We start from the raw sequence: 21291 nt of genomic DNA, 5'->3' as shown, positions 1-21291 counted from the left end.
CCCCAAGATCAGGAGTCATATCTGCTTCCAACGAGCCAGCCAAGTGCCCCAATGACTTTATTTCTTTTGATAGTTCCTCTGGTTTGAAAGAGTCTTCCCTTAACCCTGCCCCCACTTCCACAACCAAGAAACGTGCTTTCATTCTCACAGAACACAGATTAAGAGACTACCTGCTCAAAGCAAAGGAGAATCCTCAGCATCTTCTCCAAAAGAACGTGCCTGGCAAAACTCCACAAACACAACAATGCCCTATAAAATTCATCACTCCACGCAGCACGGTGTCAACAAAGTCACTGGCTTAATAAACTCAATAATGTCAGTTAGCAGAGAGGCAGAAAGAATGAAATAACTTTCTTATTTTTGTTCTAGGGAACTTCGTTTTTAAGTACCTTTGACCCAATGACAGGATTTTCGTCTCCTGTTTCCATTAAGACTATATAAGAGGGGTGCCTGGGTGGCTCAGTCAGCTGAGCAACTGCCTTCAGCTTGGGTCATGATCCCAAGGTCCTGGGACAGAGCCCTACATTGGGCTCCCTAATTGGCAGGGAGTCTGCTTCTCCCTCTTCCTCTGCCCCTCCCCCTGCCCATGCTTGCTCCCTCACCCACTCTCTCTCAAGTAAATAAATAAAATCTTTGGGGGGAAAAAAAAAAAGACTATATCAGAAGTTAAAGTAGATGTAGTAAGTTTTTACCATCAATGACTACAACATCTTAACCAAGAGAAATACAGACCATGTTCTAACAGCTTGGGTGGAAGCTATGGAAAAAATCTGCAAGAAATAAAAACAAAACCTATTTGCTATGTGAAATAATTCCTATAACGTAATCAACAGTGCGCGAGTGGAGGTGACAGTCAAAAAACTTCATGAAATGAAGTGCTGAATATGAATAGCTAGCTATATTCTCAGGACAGTCATTTCCAGGCTATGTAGTCTCCCAGCTGCTCTAAGGTGGCAAAAACAGTACTTTACCTTTCTGGAGATTGAAGAGACATTCAAACCAAATCTTTGAGCTCTTTCCTTTAGTTTATCCAGGTTAACCTATAAAAACACAGGGGGAAAAACCCATATTCTAAAAAATCAGAAGATACAAAAGGCAGAAATTATAGTCCAAAGCTAAGAGTTCAAATAAGCCTACAATATCAAAGATACCCTATATGGCAAATCAGGACACTAAGCAGCACCCATCCATGCCACTAATTATTAAAAGACCTCTTCTGGAATGCAATAGGACATTCAACTCAGCCTCCTTTGTTCATCAAAGGTGGCAAGGGCCTAAAGAGGGTTTAAGATAAAAGCAGGCCAAACACTGCTTAAAAAAGCAAATATCTGAAATAATCACCTCCAAACAAGTCCACTATTCACAGTTCAAAATCATTAAATCTTATAGTCTCTTCAGTAGCTCTTAACTCTATACACAGCTCTCCTTTCTTCAGAAGACAAATCTACCACTAGAACCCAACTCAATTTTCTGCTACTCCTACATTTCAGCTTCATTTCCCATACTGCACTATAAACTCAAGAGCAGGATTTCATAAAGTCAGAACTCATAAGCAGCTTCCAGAGATCTGTTTGTGGTAACTAAGAATTAGACATTTTTCAGAGCCATTAGACAAGGCCTAAACTACAGTACCATAAAACAAAGAATTATATGAACTGTCCTCTAGCTAACAAAATCTACTCATTTTTTCAAGAGGAATGACAGGAAGGAGGATGTCTATAGTGACTTGAAATATATAGCAATTTTCCTGACCTCTTAGTACTCAATCCATTTTATTCAGGACATAAAACACTGTATTGAAAACAGTCACCAAACTCATATGATCTCAGAAATTCCTCTGATCTGGGGAGCTATCTCCAACTTTAAAACCAGAGTTAAGATTTGTCCCTCAAGGTATAAAAAAAGATTTCTTACCATAGGCTTGGCATCAGATGACAGACCTAAAGAAGCAAACACAAGTTTTACTTAACATTTTTAAAAATCATAAAGGGAGCTAACAGTCTTCAAATCAAATTAGTATAGAAAAAGTATAAAGGACAATTATCCTTTCTCTTAAAAGGGGGGAAAAAAAGCAAACATTGCATCTAGAGATCATGTCTGCATTCACTGCTGATGGGAACACAAAATGTATAGCCACTCTGGAAAGCAATTTGGCAGTTTCTCAAAAAGTTAAACAGAGTTTACCATATGACCCAGTAATCCCACTCATAGGATACACACAAGAGAAATGAAAACATACATCCGCACCAAAACTTGTACATGAATGTTCATAGCAGCATTATCTATAGCAGCCGAAAAGTGAAAACAACCTAAATGTCCATCAGCTAATGAATGGATAGGTAAAATGTGGTATACCCAAACAATGAAATATTATCCAACGTTAAAAAGAAATTAAGGGGGCGCCTGGGTGGCTCAGTGGGTTAAAGCCTCTGCCTTTGGCTCAGGTCATGGTCCCAGGCTCCTGGGATCGAGCCCCACATCGGGCTCTCTGCTCGACGGGGAGCCTGCTTCCTCCTCTCTCTCTGCCTGTCTCCTCTGCTTACTTGTAGTCTCGGTCTGTCAAATAAATAAATAAATATCTTAAAAAAATAAAATAAAATAAAAATAAATTAAGTACTAATGTATCACACATGAACAAAGCCTGAATATGTTAGTGCTAAGAAGCCAGTACAAAAAACTATGAATTGTACAATTCCATTTATATGAAAGCAAATTAATATGCATAGAAAAAATGAGTGTTTGCTTGGGTGGGGGTGGAGAGAGAAACAACTGCTTATCAGTACAGGGTTTCTTTTTGGGGTGATAAATATGTCTTAAAATTAGACTGAGATGATGGTTGCAGAACCCTGTAAATGTATTTTTTAAAAACCACTGAATTATAAGTATATAATTTTTTAAAAAGATTTTATTTGTCAGAGAGAGAGTGAGTGTGTGCACACAAGCAGGGGGAGTGGCAGGCAGAGCAGGCAGAGGGAGAAGCAGGCTCCCCACTGAGCAAGGAGCCCGATGAGGAACTCGATCCCAGGACCCCAGGATCGTAACCTGAGCCAAAGGAACACACCCAACAACTGAGCCATGCAGGCATCCCTCAAATAAATAAAATCTTTAAGGCAAAAAAAAAAAAAAAAAAAAAAAAAAACACCTTTTCAGAATTTTAAGTCATCACAATCTTGTATAATTGGTTCCCTAACTCTCCATTATAAACATTCAGGTACAGATTCAACTTTTGCCACAACCCATGTACTAGGAACTGTTAGATGTTTTTATGTTCTTACTCATAAAAAGCATTTCCTTTCAAATGTTGCCAAACTCTATTCTTTTAAGAGATACTCTATAGGTTAAAGATGTCAGAATTACATGAATGATACTGTAAATGTTATCAATACGTTATTTTATTGATCAGGTTTCCTTTTTTTTTTTTTCAAGATTTTATTTACTTATTTGACAAACAGAGATCACAAGTAGGCAGAGAGGCAGGCAGAGAGAGGAGGAAGCAAGCTCCCCGATGAGCAGAGAGCCCAATGCGGGGCTCGATCCCAGGACCCTGGGATCATGACCTGAGCTGAAGGCAGAGGCTTAACCTACTGAGCCACCCAGGTGCCCCTAGGTTTCCTTTTTAGAAACTATTAATTTTAACTTTTGTCTTTCCTCAAATAGCACCACCTAAGGTCTTTAATAATTTTTGCTGTACTACCACCAATCCTACTGCATCTTTCTTGATATCTGATATAACTAAAAGCCGGAAAATATCTTGTTTCTAAAACATGTAGTGAGGGCACTTGGATGTCTCAGTCAGTTAAGCATCTGCCTTCAGTTCAGGTCATGATCTCAGGATCTTGGGATCGAGACCCACACTGGGCTCTGCACTTGGCGAAGAACCTGCTTCTTTCTCTACCTCTGCCCTTCCCCCCAGCTTGCGCTTCTCTCTCAAATAAATAAAATCTTTGGGAACAAAAATAAAATAAAACATGTAGCAATAGTGGCCAGAATTTTGCTAGTCTTTTATTTATTTATTTTTAAAATATTTTATTTATTTGACAGACTGAGATCACAAGTAGGCAGAGAGGCAGGCAGAGAGGAGGAAGCAGGCTCCCTGCTGAGCAGAGAGCCCAATGTGGGGCTGGATCCCAGGACCCTGGGAGGCTTTAGCCCACGAGACACCCAGGCGCCCCTTGCTAGTCTTTTTTTTTTTTTTTTTAAAGATTTATTTATTTATTTGACAGACAGAAATCACAAGGAGGCAGAGAGGCAGGCAGAGAGAGAGGAGGAAGCAGGCTCCCCGCTGAGCAGAGAGCCCGATGTGGGGCTTGATCCCAGGACCCTGGGATCATGACCTGAGCCGAAGGCAGAGGCTTTAACCCACTGAGCCACCCAGGCGCCCCCTCTTGCTAGTCTTTTAAAAAGCAGAGCAAAATGCTACATTTTTAGAGGACATCTTAATACACTTCAAATGGACAGATCACTAAGAAAACTAAATTCGATTAAGAGATTACATTTAAAATTTAAGTCTCTAAAACTGGTCTATGTTCTTTTTAAAAGTAACTTTCAAATAAATAAATAAATAGATAAATGTAACTTTCTTCCTAATTTATTACAAGATACTCATTGCAGAAATTTAAAAAACACAGACAAGCAGAAAGCAGCACTCAAAATTCCAACTAGAGACAATGAGTATTAAGGATTTAGCACATATTCCCTCCAACCATTTTTTTTAAAGATTTTATTTATTTATTTGACAGAGTGAAAGTAGGTGCACATAAGCAGGGGATGCGGCAGAGGGAGAGGGAGAAGTAGGCTCCCCACCGAGCAGGGAGCCCAATGCAGGACTTGATCCCAGGACCCTGGGATCATGACGAGCTAAAGGCAGTTGCTTAACCAACTGAGCCACCAGGTGCCCCCCATTTTTAAAAAATGTTTATTTTTAAGTAAACTTCACACCACACATAGGCTCAAACTCACAACCCTGAGATCAAGAATTGCATGCTCCACCAACTGAGCCAGTCAGGCACCCCCCCCAAACCTGTTTTTAAGAAAATTCCTTTTTTTTTTTTTAAAGATTTTTTTTATCTGAGAGAGAGAGAGAGACAGAGTGAGGGAGACAGCATGAGTGGGGTACTGGGGGAGCTGGGTTGGGCAGAGGGAGAGGGAGAAAGACTTCCCGCTGAGCAGGGAGCCCGATATGGGGCTCAATACCAGGACACTGAGATCATGACCGGAGCTGAAGGCAGACACTCAAGCAAGTGAGCCACCCAAGAGCCCCCAAACCTATTTATCTATAAATACATGCACTTCTATTACCAAAAGGGAAATATACTGCTAATTTTATAATTTATGTTTAATATTTTTCTGACAAATACTCTTCAATATCATTTTAAAAACTGCATAGTCTACTATACCATGGTAGACATTTATTTAACAAATTCCCTACTGTGTATTACATTATTTCTACTTACTGATCACGAAAAATAATGCTGTGATAATCCTTACGGCTAACTAGGTCTTTAAGCACATCCAACATGATTTCCTTGGAAATTCCTAGAAGTTAAGATTGTTGAGGTAAAAGATACTCTCTTCTCTCTTTCACCACTTACACAAGGCAGTATAACATGGGACAGGTACGTAATAATTACACACTGACTTGAGACACCAGAATAAGCAGGCAAGGTACCAGAAACTTCTCTAAAGATGTCCAAGAAAAGGAAAACAAATGTCAATACTTCCTCCCACTCTCTCATAACTTCAGCACCTTCTCTAAAGTGCCAAGGAAGCCTTAAGTATGGTCTTATGCAAAGCAAAAAGGTGACTGTTTTGGAGAAATGAGATCTGTCGGGACAGAAAAGTTAAAATATAATTTTTTTTTTTAGAAGAGTCTCTGTATTCTTACCTTTTGATGGAACTGAAGAAATCCCAAATCTGTACAAAGAAAAACAAGCTAAATTTTAGGAAGCTGTTCACACTCCTGCTTGTCTGTCTCCTTGTCAAGTGTACATATGGCACTTCTTGCTTGTGATCTCAAGACTTGCAATCATTAGCTAATTCTAACAACCCCATGAAAGAGGTTCAGTTTACTCTTTTTCTCACCAAGAGACCAGAGAAAAAGCTAAAAGGAAACCTTATCAAAACCGGGAGTAACAGTCAGTTCCTGACTTTCACCTATTACAAAAATCCTGCTTGATGAGACCCAATCTATAGCTACTACATGCAAATCAGCAGAGAATTCTGAAGAGAGCCAAAAAAAGCGTTTCTTTTCAGCAAAGTCTCTATTCTACTTAAAATTAACAATTGTATTTAAAACCTAGGGCCTTCATACTATCACTGTCTCAGATCCAAAAGTCTAGGACACTCACCTTGCTGCCCGGGCAGCTTTCTTACTCTCCAAGCTCACAGGTACATTGAATCGTTCAGCTCTCTTCTGCATTCTCTAGGTGATAAAGAGACAAAAAAAGGGTAAGAGAAAAATTAATGTGTGGTTTCCTTCTTTAAGGAGAAAAGTTGTTTAGAAGTATGTAGCTTTCGAACATGAGGAGTATATTTCACAAGGTCTAAACTGAGAATACCGACAATTCTAGAGGATTATCAGGTTGTATCTATCCAGGGCTTAACTCAACAGCCCTTTCCAGAATGCAAACACAAAAGACTATTATTACATTCATGTCCTCAAAAACAAAAGGAAAGGAATAAAATAAAACCCACATTCTGCACGAAGCCAAGAAGACAAAAGCTGTGTTTGGTTGACCTTTGAAAGGGGATCAAAGGAACAGCTTGATTCCAACATTAGTGGTACTCTTTCAGTTAGAAATGAGGCAGCATTGTCCTATGTCATCTCTACTTAAAAGGTACAAAAAAACTCCACAGAGATCTCAATTGGAGACCTTCAGAGATACTGACACAGAATCCAGAGAAATTTCAGTCTTACCAGCTATGAAGTAGTGACATCTTCCCTTATTACTTTTCATCTCTTCTAAGGAATAATCCTCCCAAACTCTAATCTAGTTTGTAAACATCTTAAATAGAGTTAACACTAAGGCCTTAGGACTATATACAAAAAAACTAGGACTTCGAAGGTGACTATGCCAGCCCCGATATTTTCCCAAGTAAGGTGGTAGAAAAATATATCAATACCAAAATCTGTCAATACTGATTTTCTGCCTATGAGTCAATTTTTTAGTGATCATACAGGTAAAACAAAAGGTAAGAAATAGAAAGATACAGAGAGAGACTGCTGGTCTTCTAGGGAGCAAAATACTTACCTCAGTCTGTGGTATCTCAGATGTAATTTTTACCACCTTCTTCTCTGCTGCCCTGGAAAAGAAGAAATTTTTTTAAAACCAGAAAACTTGATATTCTAACCCACAACTTTAGAATGTGTAAGAATTCACCTGAATCATGTCCTCTGTCCCGTATCTCTCCATTACCCCTTAGTCCAAAAAAAAAAATACAAAGCCCATTAGAACTTCAGTTCCTTGAGCTGCCATCTATTGATAAGAGTTCAGACAGTAGACTAACCTACTTTGCTAAACTATAAAAAAGGAATCAGGAAAAAGTCCGGTTAAATATACTGGTTTGAAAAGGAAACACTCAAAGGACACCGGAAACCACTTCTTTTACTTTTAGGAACCTTAAATTTACTTCTGGACTAATGACTATTTCTCCAACCCTCATTTAAATGGCAGTTCTCAATTTTCATCACAACAATTAACGAGTGCTCTACAAGCTCTGGTTTCCTTCTTTTACAAATGCCTTATTTCTCCCACAGGGAGTGTAGCTCCAGCTGGAACAGTCAAATTGAGACAAATAAAAATGCCAGAGGGAGTGGGAAGAAAAAAGGCTAAGGGGAGTTTGAATTAGGAAAACATGGCTAAGTTACTAGTCAAAAGGTTTAAGAGAAAACAAAAGAGGGGGGACCATCGGGGCGGGAGACAAAGTTCGGAAGTACCCAGGATAAATGGAAGGGCATTAACCATCCACCAAACAACTCCCATAAAACTGTGGGTCATAACCAGTCTCATTAAGGTCCCTCATTTAGAGACATGGGCAGCCTTTGTTCCAATATCCCGGACACTTTTCCCATTTGATGCCCTGAAAGGTAGTAATGGTTTAATGGCATTTTCAGAGGAAGCAATTCTGGAACAGGAACTTACTCTCTCCATCCTTTTGTTGGAGATCCCTGGACTGACAGATAAGCAATGGGTGCCCCCTGCTGACCATAACTACATCCTACAATATTTAACTACCCTGGTTAGGGGTAGGGGAGTGAGAGGAATCAAACTAGAAAGAAACAGTAGCATATTTTTGGAGAACCTCAAGCCAAAGATGAAGGGCATCTCCTTTTGAATGTTCAAAGTACCTAAATTAGCCCTGAATATTATTAAAGAAATTCCTGAATTCTCATTTGCCGGTCATCCACACTTCCCCAACCCTCTCTCGGTCTTGTTCAGATAGAAAGGGACATTGAAGTTTGATGTTTTACTTTAAGTCCAGTGCCATTAAGACAACAGTCTTCTCCACCAACCCCTAAGCTAATGACTTTCTTCACATTCCCATCTTGAAGCACAATCACTGCAGTACACCTCGTGGCAGAAAGGGAACCCCAGAAAGGATGCTTCTTTCTGCTGTGTTCCAGCTCCCTCAGGTACAATTAAGCTCAAGCAATAAATAACAAATCACATTCTGGAACTCACGGGAAATTTATTCTCTTCGCTGAGAAATTTCTCGCCTACCCACAGTCACATATGAGACATTCTCCAAACTATCGGGACCCAGAACCTTTCTTAACATACATAGTAGTCTAAACACTACTATCACTCTAAAAAGAAAATCATCCTCCCAGCATACACATTTTCAATTTCCTTGTTTAAAAATTCTTTAATAAAATTTAAGCACTCTAAATAAGGGAATCACACATTTTACATATTCTAAGGATAATGAACTTCTATAAAATTTTCAAACTTCACTGTTAATCCACACAAGCCAATTATCATTGTATTCACCTCATCTTCCTTTTTGCTCCAGAGGTCCCCCAAACATCGCTACTTTAAAGGTATTCCTAAGCATTTCCTTAAGGCATTATATCTAACCATAAATCTCCTATGATGGAAGATAATTACCTGGCTTTAAAAAGCAGTATTATTAGATGTGCCTAGGTGGCTCGGTCAGTTAAGTGTCCAACTCTTAATTTGATTTCAGTTCAGGTCATGATGTTAGTTATGAGATCGAGCCCCACATCAGGCTCTGTGCTGGGCATGGAGCCCACTTAAGATTCTCTCTCTCCCTTAGCCCCTCACTCCCCTTCCTTAATAGGGGTGAGGGGAAGGCAGTATTATTAGATAAAATCTAATGAAACATTAAATGTACATCTCCTATGATGCAGCAAATCCACTGTAAGGAATTTATCATATAAAAATAGTTGCATGAGGACATGCAGCACTACATTTTCTGCTATTATGCATTACCTAAATGTTCATCAAAAGAGACTGGTGAAATTACTGTTCACCCGTAGAATGGAGTACTATTAGCTGCTAGAAAGCATAAGGTTCTGAGCTGAAAACTACTAAATCTGGGTGATAGGTATATGTGGGTCTACTATACTTATCTCGTAACTTATGGAAATACTTGCAATTTCCCACAATAACAAGCTAAAAAAGAGACCTACCATTTACAAAGATAATTACCCCACTTTATGTGGTTGATGTGAGGACTAAATGAGAATACATGTAAAACACTTAGAATCCTGCCTTGTATATAACTAACACTTAAATAAAAACATTACTGTATAATGATACAAAAAGATGTGAGAAAAATCAAGAAACCCACAATACACCTAGTGCGTCTATGTATCTGTATATACACATATACACAAACTTCCCATGAAACATTCTAAAAGAATATACTGAAAACCTCTTGGAGGTCAGACAGGGGGTGGAGACAAGGGATACATAATTTTTAATTTATATACTCCTCTATGTAGTGCTTGACTTTTCACTAGCACATATACTGTCTTTTATAGTGCATAAATACAGCTATGAGGAACAAAAATGTTAACAAGGATTCAACTGTTACTAATGTGCTGGATTTGAGAGCCCCCACCAAGAAATGTTTATGATCAACCTTTAGTTTGTGATCAACCTTGTGGGACAGTTTAAATAAATCAAGGTCCACTTTCCACTCTAGTACTCTGTCCTCCCTTCCTCCACTGTAAATCAAAAAGGAAGAAAGAATACAGAGTTACCTAAGAGACATCATCTCTGCTCAGCACCCTCCTCCCTTACAAAATTCCTTATACACAGAGAATCTAGACGATTCTCTACAAAGAAAAAGAATCATCTATTATGGTACTACAACAAAGACTAGAACTAAACTCAGTCTGGGATTGAACTCTCCCCATCCTAATTATCTATTATATTACCCAGAGACAAACTAACTTGCTTCCCTGGGACCATGTATTTGAAATGAAGTAGACTCTTCTGAAAATTTATGATCTAATGAGAAATGAAAAAGCCAATGGAATGTGTAAGAGGTAAACAGATGAAAGACTGAACCCCTCCAAAACCCAGAACTATCTGCCCTGTAGTCAGATCATAAAAAAGGGATAGTTACACATCAACAGTTTTCTCGGGGGGTTCTTCCTCTTTGACAGGCAGTTCTACGGGCTTTGGTTCTTCTTCCTAAAATCAAATGAAACAATGGTTAATATAAATCAACAGTAAATACCCATCAATAAAAGAATATGAGAACTCAAAAATGAACCAGTTTTCCAGAACCTTCATTCCCCCTCTATGCTCCCCTAACAAGTTAGCATTTAAGGCCTCTACTGATTGATGTTAAGCAATATGGCCAAGGTAGCAGCACGTTGCCAGGCCAGTGACTAACCTTACTCTCTCCAACTCACCTCTGTTTCATCTCCCAGTACATCTTCTTCATTTGCCTCCTCTTCAGCTAAAGAATATTAAAATATTCAGGTCAAGCCCTGCTAAAAAACCATCTTGATCACTGTACTTAAGCTAAAATTATAATCATTTTGCTTTCCCAAAATAAAATTCAATAATGGAAGGCAGAACTGATGCTTATAAAATCTGCTCTACATGGAGATGATTAAGACTATATTCTCTACCTAACATTAATATAAAATTGAACTCCAGCTAGACTAAAAAACTGTAATGAGGTCAAACTATAACATTAATAAAAAGTAATGTAGGAGAATCTCTTTAAGATTTAGTGGTGGGGAAGGATTTCTTAAAGAAACAAACATACAAACAAACAAAACCCTGAAGCAAAAGTAATATATGAAAAATTGCAGATTTTCCAAAACTAAGGACACCATGGAAAAAGAAATGATGAAGAAGGTATTTATTTCTAAAACCAAAAGGGACCAGTTGCCAGGAGTACAAAATGTCTACATTCAGGGGAACCCCACTGAAACCACGGTGAAGAAAAAACCCTAAGAACCATAAGCACAAGAAATGTTCAAACTTTATAATAATTAGAGGAATGTAAATCAAACCAAAAGATTAGCAAAAATTAACTCACTTGATAGGATAGTGTCAAGTTTAGGTATGTGGAGGAGATAAAAGAACCCCTATGCACTGATGATGAGAGTGTAGATTTACAGAGCGATTTTGGAAAACAATTTGGCAGTGCTTTATCATACCAAGAGTACATGTATGAACAGATATTAATTAGCAATCCCACACGTGAGCATGTACCCCAGAAAGACACTCACACAGAAATATAAAGGAAGATGAAAGAAGTAGTCTAGGAGGCAATATAGGTGTTTGTTGCCAGGTGAATTAAGTAAAATGTGGTGGATTCCATACATGATAGAACACTATACAAGAATTTGAATCAATAAACTAGATGACTACACAGCCACAGGCCACACAAATATGAATATATCCTAAAAACACACAGTACTTAGAGAAAACAAGTGAGAAGCAAAGTAAGGCTATGGCCTCACTGCCAATTATAAAAAAATACTGTATACCAAACAATACCACAAGGTTTATACAAGGACAAAGACAAAAAATACATATCAAACACATTAGAATAGCTGCCTAAAGGAGGTGGGATAAAAGGAATGGGTACAAAAGGAAACAAAAATTAGAACGGGGCCTTGTACAAGCTGGGATGATAATATGCCTTAAATAAAGCTGGTTCTGTTGGTTTTTAAAAAGGTGGAATTATAGAATGTCAGAGTTAGGACCAGAGATTCCTTATGTTTATGAATTTCAAGGGTGGCAACATTTGTCTCATTTCATAGATCAGAACAGACACCTAGTGAAGTAAATCTCTGGCATAAGAGGAATCAGAATCCAAATTCTCCAATTCTCAGTCTATTGATACTTGTTTTAGCATACTTCCTTTCAAACAATTTGCTGAAATAAAATTTAATGTCTTAAAAAAAGGGAAGGATGTATTTCTTTGCTTTATAATCACTGTTTTGGATGATCAAGAGTTTTCTGATAGAGTTGAGAGCTTATATCACCAACAACCTAAAGAAGGAAAAATCTTCTATATGGCAGAGGCAAAAAAATTAAACCCTTCACTCGTATCACTCTACCTCTACAAAACACTCACCATGCTCTTCAAGATATGCCTGGAGCCTGTTGATGAGATCTTGTTTTATTCCCTTGGTCTCCAAACCACGAGCAAGACATTCCTGCTTAAGTTCAGCAAGCTGAGAAAAAAGAATAAAGCTTTTCCTTAGTTTAACAGAATGAACCTGGTGATTTCAAAAAAGTTCAATCCCAAACTACCACTCTTAAACCCACCAACCCTCCAGATCCACAAAGTTGGATCTCTCTAATGATATTCAATATGCAAGAAGACTTTTCTAAAAGATGATGAAGAATAAATGTCCTACTTTAATAGAATTCTTACCTATTCATGCAACTATTTATCATCACAAATCCCTAGGTATTTCTGGGGATGGGATGGTGTCTGCACCCCCCCATTACTGTACCAGCTAGAATATAGAAAAAAATGAATCATCTAAAAGCAGATTCTTCTTACTATCTATTATCCCAAATCCCTTACTGCAATTTACTATTTACATGCACATAAGCCTTACCACTAAAGAATTAGGTAGTCGTATATATTAGATAGTTTAATGTCAACAATGGATCAACTAAAGGATCTATTTCAAAATGAGAAAAATATCTAATGGCATGCTATCAAGTTCTGTGGAAGTTTTAAATCAGTAACTTGACTAAACATATAACAGCTATGCTTACCAACTTTGCAAACAACAGAAGGAGGAAGGAAGACTTGATAGATTACTGATAGAACTAAAGGGCAGGGAGGGCAAGAAGGGGAGCTCCTCAGAGAGCAATGAGCCAAAAAGAAGATTCTATTTGGAAGGACTAGGTATCCCTATAAAGTATTACATTTGTATTCAAAACTTAAATTGTTCAAAAATCGGATGAGCAAGATCTGACTCAACAGTAACTCAAAGGATAAAGACCTCAGGATTTTAGATGATTACAAGTACAAAGAGGGTTAACAGTATGATTTGCTACCAAAAGTAATTCTATGTTACGGTAACCGAAAAACAGAATCTACATTAAATGATTATTTGATTCTTATTTTAAGAAGCATAATGACACGCTGATCCAAGGAGAACAAGCAGAAAAGGGAAAGCTCCAGAAATCCTATATGCAGATCAGTGCACAAATAGATGGGCACTGAAAGACGACTTCACTGGCTTTGAAGTACAGATCTAAGATCAACCAGGAGAAGTCAGAAAGCAGATCCCTATAAAAGAAAGAACTTTACAATTAACGGAATATGCCAGGCATCTCTGGAAGGCTTTCAACCAAGGGAGCATCTGAAAATGGAGAGGGGCGCTTTTTCCCCCAATACAATGACTGGGCAGGTGGAGCATTCAGTGAGTTGGTCAGGCAAGCAGGGATACTGTGTGGAGAACTATCTTACTCAACAAACAGCACCCTCTACTGAGAAACATGGTAGTAAATCGCCCATTAAAAGCATAGCATGGCCTCTCTAAAGTCACTTGGGTTCAAATTTCAGCTTTACCACCTATAGCTGTGTAACCCTGGATGACTAATTTAACCTCTCTGTGCCTCAGCTGCCTATGAAATAGGGATAAGGCAACAGTACCTAGTCCCTAGGGCTGTTAGGATGATTAAATCAGTAATATTTGTAAAGCTTTTACAATAGTGCTTGGCAGCTAGTAAGCACTTCATAAGTGTTAGACACTGGGTTAAAGATTAGACAAGATTAGACAGAATCACTGCTTCACAGGTTTCCAAATTTCACAGATCAATATATTTTTAATTAGGCAGACTGATTGGGGCTGCCAACTTCTTAAAATATTCCAGCCAGGTGGGCTGATACGTTTGTAAAAAAACAATAAAAACCAGTTATTGGAAAACGATCACACACTTGGATGTAGCAGTGATGCCAAACTGCTATAAAAGTTTCTAAAAGCTTACTCATTTTTTTTTTTAACTTATTGCTAACCAGTAACAGCTCATGACCCTACACTGGCCTTCAGACCATATCCTAAATATTATTAATCTAGAATGGAGACTCTAAATGATGTCTAAGGTCCATTTCTTAAGAACCTGGATCTTTCCTACATTGGTAACATGTTTCTTCATTTTCTTTCTGCTTCCTGGAGAACAAGGCTTTTGATCTTAGTTACACTTTAAAAAAGTTTCATTCGTGGGGCACCTGGGTGGCTCAGTGGGTTAAAGCCTCTGCCTTCAGCTCGGGTTGTGATCCCAGGGTCCTGGGATCGAGCCCCGCATCGGGCTCTCTACTCAGTGGGGAGCCTGCTTCCTCCTCTCTCTCTCTCTGCCTGCCTCTCTGCCTGCTTCTGTCAAATAAATAAATAAAAATCTTTTAAAAATTTTTTAAATAAATAAAAATAAAAAAATAAAAAGTTTCATTCGTTTGGGGTACCTGGGTGGCTCAGTCAGTTGAGCGCCAGACTCTTGGTTTGGGCTCAGGTCATGGTCTCGGATCGTGGAATCAGGCCTCATGTAAGGGTCATCACTACGCATGGGGTCAGCGTAAAATTCTTTCTCCCTCCCCTTCTCTTTCTGCTCCTCCCCCTGCATGCACCTGCATGCGCACGTGCACTCGTGAACCGTCTCTCTCACTAACTCAAATAAATACAATCTTTTTTTTTTTTAAGCTTTTTTGTTTATTTGTCAGATACAGTGAGAGAGGGAACACAAGCAGGGGTAGTGGGAGAAGGAGAAACAGACACCCCGCTGAGCGACCCAGGTGCCCCAAACATAATCTTTTTTAAAAAGTTTTCTTTTTTATAAAAGTATTATGTTTACTGTAGAATAGTTTGAAAATTCTGAAAAGTACAGAAGAAAATAAAAGTCTTACATAACCCCAGCAAATGGACATCATCTAACATTTTAAGGATATCATTTGTGTGCGTGTGCTTAGAGGGTGCTGTTGTTTACAAAGAACACAACTTCTTTATCTCTTGTTACCCCTAATCTTTCTCAGAAGCCTCCATTCCTCCCCACCACCACCCTGGGTTTAAGTTAACGCTTGCTCGTAAATATTCAGGCAATTCAAAGCTCAACGTTCTAACAGAGTTGTTCTTCCCTTCTCTTTCCTTCCCCAAATTGTGCCTACATAAAGCCAAGGTTTACAAAAACTCCCTGACAGGGAAATGGACAGTGATGGTTTCTGCATAGGTTACTGATTTAGACTTGGGAGCTGACAGATTGGTACAACTGGTTGCGTAGCGTGGATAGCATCCATCACTGCTGGCCACTGGCCCTGCCATTGCCTTTGGTCACTGAAATCTCAGCCCCCACCAGTTTTGAGTCACTAACCCCCGACCTTTGGCTCATTCATAAGATCAATAATAGCCTAACATTATGTCACAATACCTATATCATTCACCTCACTTCATCTCATCACGTAGGCATTCACAGCATCACAAAAAGGGTGAGTACAGTATAGCAGGTATTTTGAAAGAGACCACAATGTTATTGTTATTAATCTGTTACTGTCTCTAATTTATAAACTAAATTTTATTATAGGTGTGCATTTATAGGAAAAAATATAGTATACATAAGGATTCAGTACCCTAGGTTTGAGGCAACCACTGGGAGGTCTTGGAACATATCCCCCATGAATGGGGTGGAGGACACTACCGTATAACCAGAATCTAATTAATTCTGGTCTTTCATACAGATTACTGTAACTCTTAACCCTTGCACTTCATCACAGTTTATTCTCCACAAAGTACCCAGAGTGAACTTTAAAAAATTTAAGTCAGAAAAAAAAAAAATTAAAGTCAGAACATGTCATTCCTCTTTTCAAAATCCCTCCAACTCGTTTCCTATCTCAAGGGTAAAAGCCAGAATCCTAATGATCACCTTAAGGTCTTCTTGTAACACTTTGCACAAGACCTACTCCTTGGGGCGCCTGGATGGCTCAGCTGTTAAGCCTTTCCCTTCAGCTCAGGTCATGATCCCAGGGTCCTGGGACTGGGCCCCAAATCGGGCTCCCTGCCCAGCAGGGAGACTGCTTCTCCCTCTCCCATTCTCCCTGCTTGTGCTCTAATATATAAACAAAACCTTTAAACAAACAAACAAACAAACACCCCACTCTTTTACCCCCGAGTCTCTGCTTTAACATCACCTTTTCCATTAAGGCCTTCCCCAGTCACCCTATTTAAAATTTCAATACCCAAAATCGCAGAGTACTACTACCTAACACCTCTCCTATTTTTTTCTACAGACCTTACCACTATTTAACATACTGTAAATTTTACTTATTTATTGAGCCTTCCCCTAGTAAAATATAAACTCCATGGGGGCGCCTGGGTGGCTCAGTGGGTTAAGCCGCTGCCTTCGGCTCAGGTCATGATCTCAGAGTCCTGGGATCGAGCCCCGCATCGGGCTCTCTGCTCAGCGGGGAGCCTGCTTCCTCCTCTCTCTCTGCCTGCCTCTCTGCCTGCTTGTGATCTCTCTCTGTCAAATAAATAAATAAAATCTTTAAAATATATATATATATATAAACTCCATGACAACAAGAATTTTGTCTGCTTTGTTCACTGCTCTATGCCCAGAACCTATGGCAGTGGCACATGGTAGGCACTCCATAAATACTTCCTGAATAAGTCCCAAACCTTTACTATTAGCTCTCAGCTCTTGAAAAGGAGACCTATATTTCCAACTGACTATTAGACATCTCCAAGTGCAAACCTCAAAGACATTAAGTACAAAACTGAAGTTACCTTCTCTGTTGCCCAAAACTGGCTTCTCTCAACCTAGACTACTCAAACCTTGGATTCACCTTTCATTCTCCCATCTAACTCATTTACAAATACTTACAATTTTACATCCCGAATTCTTTCAAATTCATTCCCATTCTAATATCCACTACTTTAATTTAGATCTTACTAAGTCTATTCACTTGACAGTGATTAAGCACTCACTCCATCAAGCATTATCCTAGACACAAGAAAAATAATCATAAAGAAAGGAGAGAGAGTTCTTGCTCATGTGAGGGTTACAATCTAGTAAGAAAACAAGGCAACCAATGATCACATACTTAATGTTTAATATAAAAAGGTACTGGGGCCTACAGAAGTTTTTAAAAAGTAGTCTGATCATGTGTGTGGATATGGAGAACTTATCTAACCTAAGGGTTCCTTGGGTAAATGATGTTTGGCTGATATCTGAAGGGAATTAGTACTTAATTAGACAAAGGTATGGGGGATGGAGGTGGCAAGGAACACTAAAGCTGAAAGCATGTATAACAGTTCTGGGTTCTGAGCTAAAGAAAAACGGTAGTGCAGTGATTAAGAACATGACCTTGGAGACAGACTACCTGGATTTGAGTCACCACTTCTTATTAGCTCTGCAACCTAGGGCAAGTTACTCAATCTCTCTGAGCTTCCATTTTTCTTATTTTAAAGCAGGAATAACAAAGGCATTTACCTTACAAGATTATTATGAGAATTAAATCAGGTAATGTATGTAAATAGATTCGACCAGACCTTGCCACATAGTAAATTCTAAGTAACTGTTAGTAATTAATGAACACAACTATTCTGAGGAATGAAATGTAGTAAAGCACAGTGGTTGGGAGTGTGAGAAACTAAGCTGGAGAGATTGCCAGGGGTATAATTAAAAGGTTTTAAGCAGCACAGTGACTACTATAATAAAAATCTAACTGGTAAAAAAAATCTCTTGCTCTCCAGACCCCATCCTTCATACTGCCAAAAGAACACAAACTGATCACATCAGCTCTTCCTTTCAAATATTCAAAGGCTCCTCACCTTCTGCCTATGTGACAAAAACCAAACACCTTACACAAGTTAAAAGGCCCTTTTCAATATCATTCCATTCTACCTTTATGGTCACACAGTTCACCTACCTTTCCTTCCAAATTATCATCAACCACCAACACAAATGTACTTTATGCTTCAATATTACAAATGTCTCACTGTTCTCAACACTCTGACACTAAATATCCTTGTGGTTCTCTCCTCTGCAGTAATCCCTCTTTTCACCATTGAATGGAAATCTGGTATCACTACAGTTCAAGACATTTTCACCCACATTCAGTCTCTCTCTCCCACTGTTAGAATGACTACATTTCTACAAAATCTTCAGAAATTTGCTGTTGATATAGAGTTACATATCAATTCAGATAATATTTTTCCCTCCTATTTCACAGCTTGTTCCTTCCATCTGAGACTCTATACTAAAGCCACAAATTCTCTTTATAAAACTGGGGTTTTTAAAAAAGAGATAAAAGTCTGGTCAATGCAAAAGTCAGGATCACTCCATCAAGATTAACAGTGGAACCAAGCATTAACTATCCTGGAAGTCAGAATTAAAGGCATAGGTTCTTAACCAGAGGTCCACGGACTCCTCAGGGCTACAACGTAGTTTTATGAAGCCCCTCAAATTGCATGCAAAGTATATGTACATGCCTTTTTCTGGGAAGAGGGTTCATACCTTTCATCAGAGTTTCAAAGATATCTGTGACCTCCAAAAGGTTAAGAAGTGCTCTAGAGAAAAAGCAAAGACAAGCAAACGTGATTAAAAGAGTGAATCCTTTTCAGGGACACCTGGGTGGCTCAGCTGGATAAGTGTCCGATTCTTGATTTCAGCTCAGGTCATGATCTCAGGGTCAGGAGATGAGCCCGGTATCCAGCTCCCCAAGAGTCTGCTTACTCTCTCCATCTCCCTCTCCCTCTGCCCTTCCCCCTGCTCATGCTCTCTCCCTCACGCCTCTAAAAATAAATAAAACCTTAAAAAAAAAAAGTGGATCCTTTTCAGGCTGTCAGGAGGGTCTCATATTCTTTCAGACTGTAATGCCTGAAAACACATCGGAGGACATTATCCTATCAAAATCAAATTAATACAGACCTGACAAACAGATTTTATGGAAAGAATCACTCCACAAACCAACACAAAATCCACAAAGGCAAGTCACAAGACTAGTGACTTACTCCAGGGACTTCAAAAGTGGAATTAATAAAAAGAAAATACTAAATTGTCTATTCGTATTTCCTTTTCATCTCACTCAAAACTTTTCTTTTCAGGGTGCCTGGGTGGCTCAGTCGGCTAAGTGTCTGACTCCTGATTTCCGCTCAGGTCATGATCCCAGAGTCTTGGGATGGAGCGCCGCATCGGGCTCTCTGCTCAGGGGGAAGCCTGCTTCTCCCTCTCCCACTCCCCCAGCTTGTGTTCCCTCTCACTGTTTCTGTAGAATAAAAAAATAAAATCTTTAAAAATATTTTTAGTTTTTTTGGTATGTTTTATAACAGACGTAACAGTATGGCAGAACATAATTTAAGTAAGGAGACATATAACAGAGGTAGTTACTCAATTTTTACTTGTTGCTTTAAGAGACCACTGATATAATCTACAGATTTCAGTGCTACCAACTTAACAGTAACTCCATGATACACGAAAACCCACTAGAACAGTTTAAAATCCATGGGTGAGAAATCAGATTTCACAGAAAGACTAACTGGTATCAACCAGCATGTGTACTCCCTACCCGCATTCTCTTTACTCCTTTTTTTTTTTTTAAAGCTCATCAAACTTTAAACGATCAGTTTTTGGCTTTGGCTAAATCAGCGTGGTTTGTCCAGGTTCCCAGGATGATACGACCAAAACATCTGATGGGAAAAACTACTTGTGAAACCACACATGGACAACTAATCAAGATCTTCTCTTAATTCACCTAAAATAAACTACTCATTTCTTCTAGGAGATTAATAATCTCAATGTGAGGAAGCTACCAAGATTCCCAAAAGATACAACTTAAAACCGCCCTGTGACTGAGAGTGTCACCCAGTGGTGACACCAAGAGATGCAGGGTCCATCTGCGATATGAAATGGGAAAAGATAAACCTAACCTCGGAACTGCTCTTCCAAAATATTACAGTTACGAGTGAGCTGTCTTTCTAATGATAAGGTATAAGGGTAGGGGGTAAGGCTGGCGGGCTGAGAACCGCGTGAGAATTCGAGAAACTTTTAAATCTGAGGTATCTATGCCTTTACTAACCCTTAAGGTCTCCGAAATCCCTGGCTTCTCAGGAGAGGCCTAGTTTCTGAGGCCGCTCCTCAGGTTTCAAAGTTAGCTCCGAGGGCGTAACCCCACCTAAAAAAAAAGGAGTGGAAGCATTCTCTGGATCCTGTTTGAAATGTGGGTAGATAGAAATACACAACGCTGCCATCGTTTGCTAACGGGAACCCCAGTTTTGGACAATAGACTGAAAAGCATCGACCCAGGAAAGAAAAAGGGGGTCCTGGCTCCAGCATGGGGCAAAGAGGAGGGGACCACTGACGTAATGCAGCTCTGACGAGAAACGTGAAAGGAGTATAACAGGTTGAAAGCACTTGCATACCGGTGGGGAAGTGACGGATGATACAACGATGAAGAAAGGGCCGAAATAACAAGAATACTGTAAAACCGCAACGGAGAAATGGGAAATTAGGGAAGGCGTAGTGGGAAGAAAGGAGGCACAAAAGAAAAGAACTACGGCGGGAGCCAAAAAACGAAGTGGAAAAGCCTGAAAGATGAACATGCAGTAAAAATAGCAAGCCACCCGGCAGAATTCAGTCCCCAGAAAGGTCTAACTTAGCCTTTCCCCGCCTCACGGTACCTTCAGTTTATGGAGCTCCACCGTCTCCGCCGCCATCTTGTTACCCTCCAGTCCACTAGGCCCCCACCCACTGCCTCCGCTTCCAGGAGCTCCCGCCTAGGCGCTGATAACCACGGCCAACCAATCGCTGTCACTCTTACTCCCACCTCACACTATCAATTCTT

General features: G+C 39.3%; 1 protein-coding gene across 2 annotated transcripts in view; it reads right to left on the bottom strand.

Moving 5' to 3' along the window:
* Nucleotides 1-21289, bottom strand: part of SARNP (SAP domain containing ribonucleoprotein) — a 41773-nt gene extending 20484 nt beyond the window's left edge. For both annotated transcript variants that reach the window (XM_047739511.1, XM_047739512.1), the window contains exons 1-9: nucleotides 21128-21289; nucleotides 12574-12673; nucleotides 10889-10935; nucleotides 10597-10664; nucleotides 7251-7302; nucleotides 6348-6421; nucleotides 5885-5913; nucleotides 1915-1940; nucleotides 972-1040 (exon numbers count right to left, since the gene is read on the bottom strand). In XM_047739511.1, the coding sequence (XP_047595467.1) occupies nucleotides 972-1040; nucleotides 1915-1940; nucleotides 5885-5913; nucleotides 6348-6421; nucleotides 7251-7302; nucleotides 10597-10664; nucleotides 10889-10935; nucleotides 12574-12673; nucleotides 21128-21163 (501 nt within the window). In that variant the 5' untranslated portion in view covers nucleotides 21164-21289. The remainder of the gene's footprint in view (nucleotides 1-971; nucleotides 1041-1914; nucleotides 1941-5884; nucleotides 5914-6347; nucleotides 6422-7250; nucleotides 7303-10596; nucleotides 10665-10888; nucleotides 10936-12573; nucleotides 12674-21127) is intronic.
* Between the last annotated feature and the right edge of the window lie 2 nt (nucleotides 21290-21291).

Source organism: Lutra lutra, chromosome 8, assembly GCF_902655055.1.
Source record: "Lutra lutra chromosome 8, mLutLut1.2, whole genome shotgun sequence".
NCBI lineage: Eukaryota > Metazoa > Chordata > Mammalia > Carnivora > Mustelidae > Lutra > Lutra lutra.
This window is presented reverse-complemented; position numbering and strand designations above follow the sequence as displayed.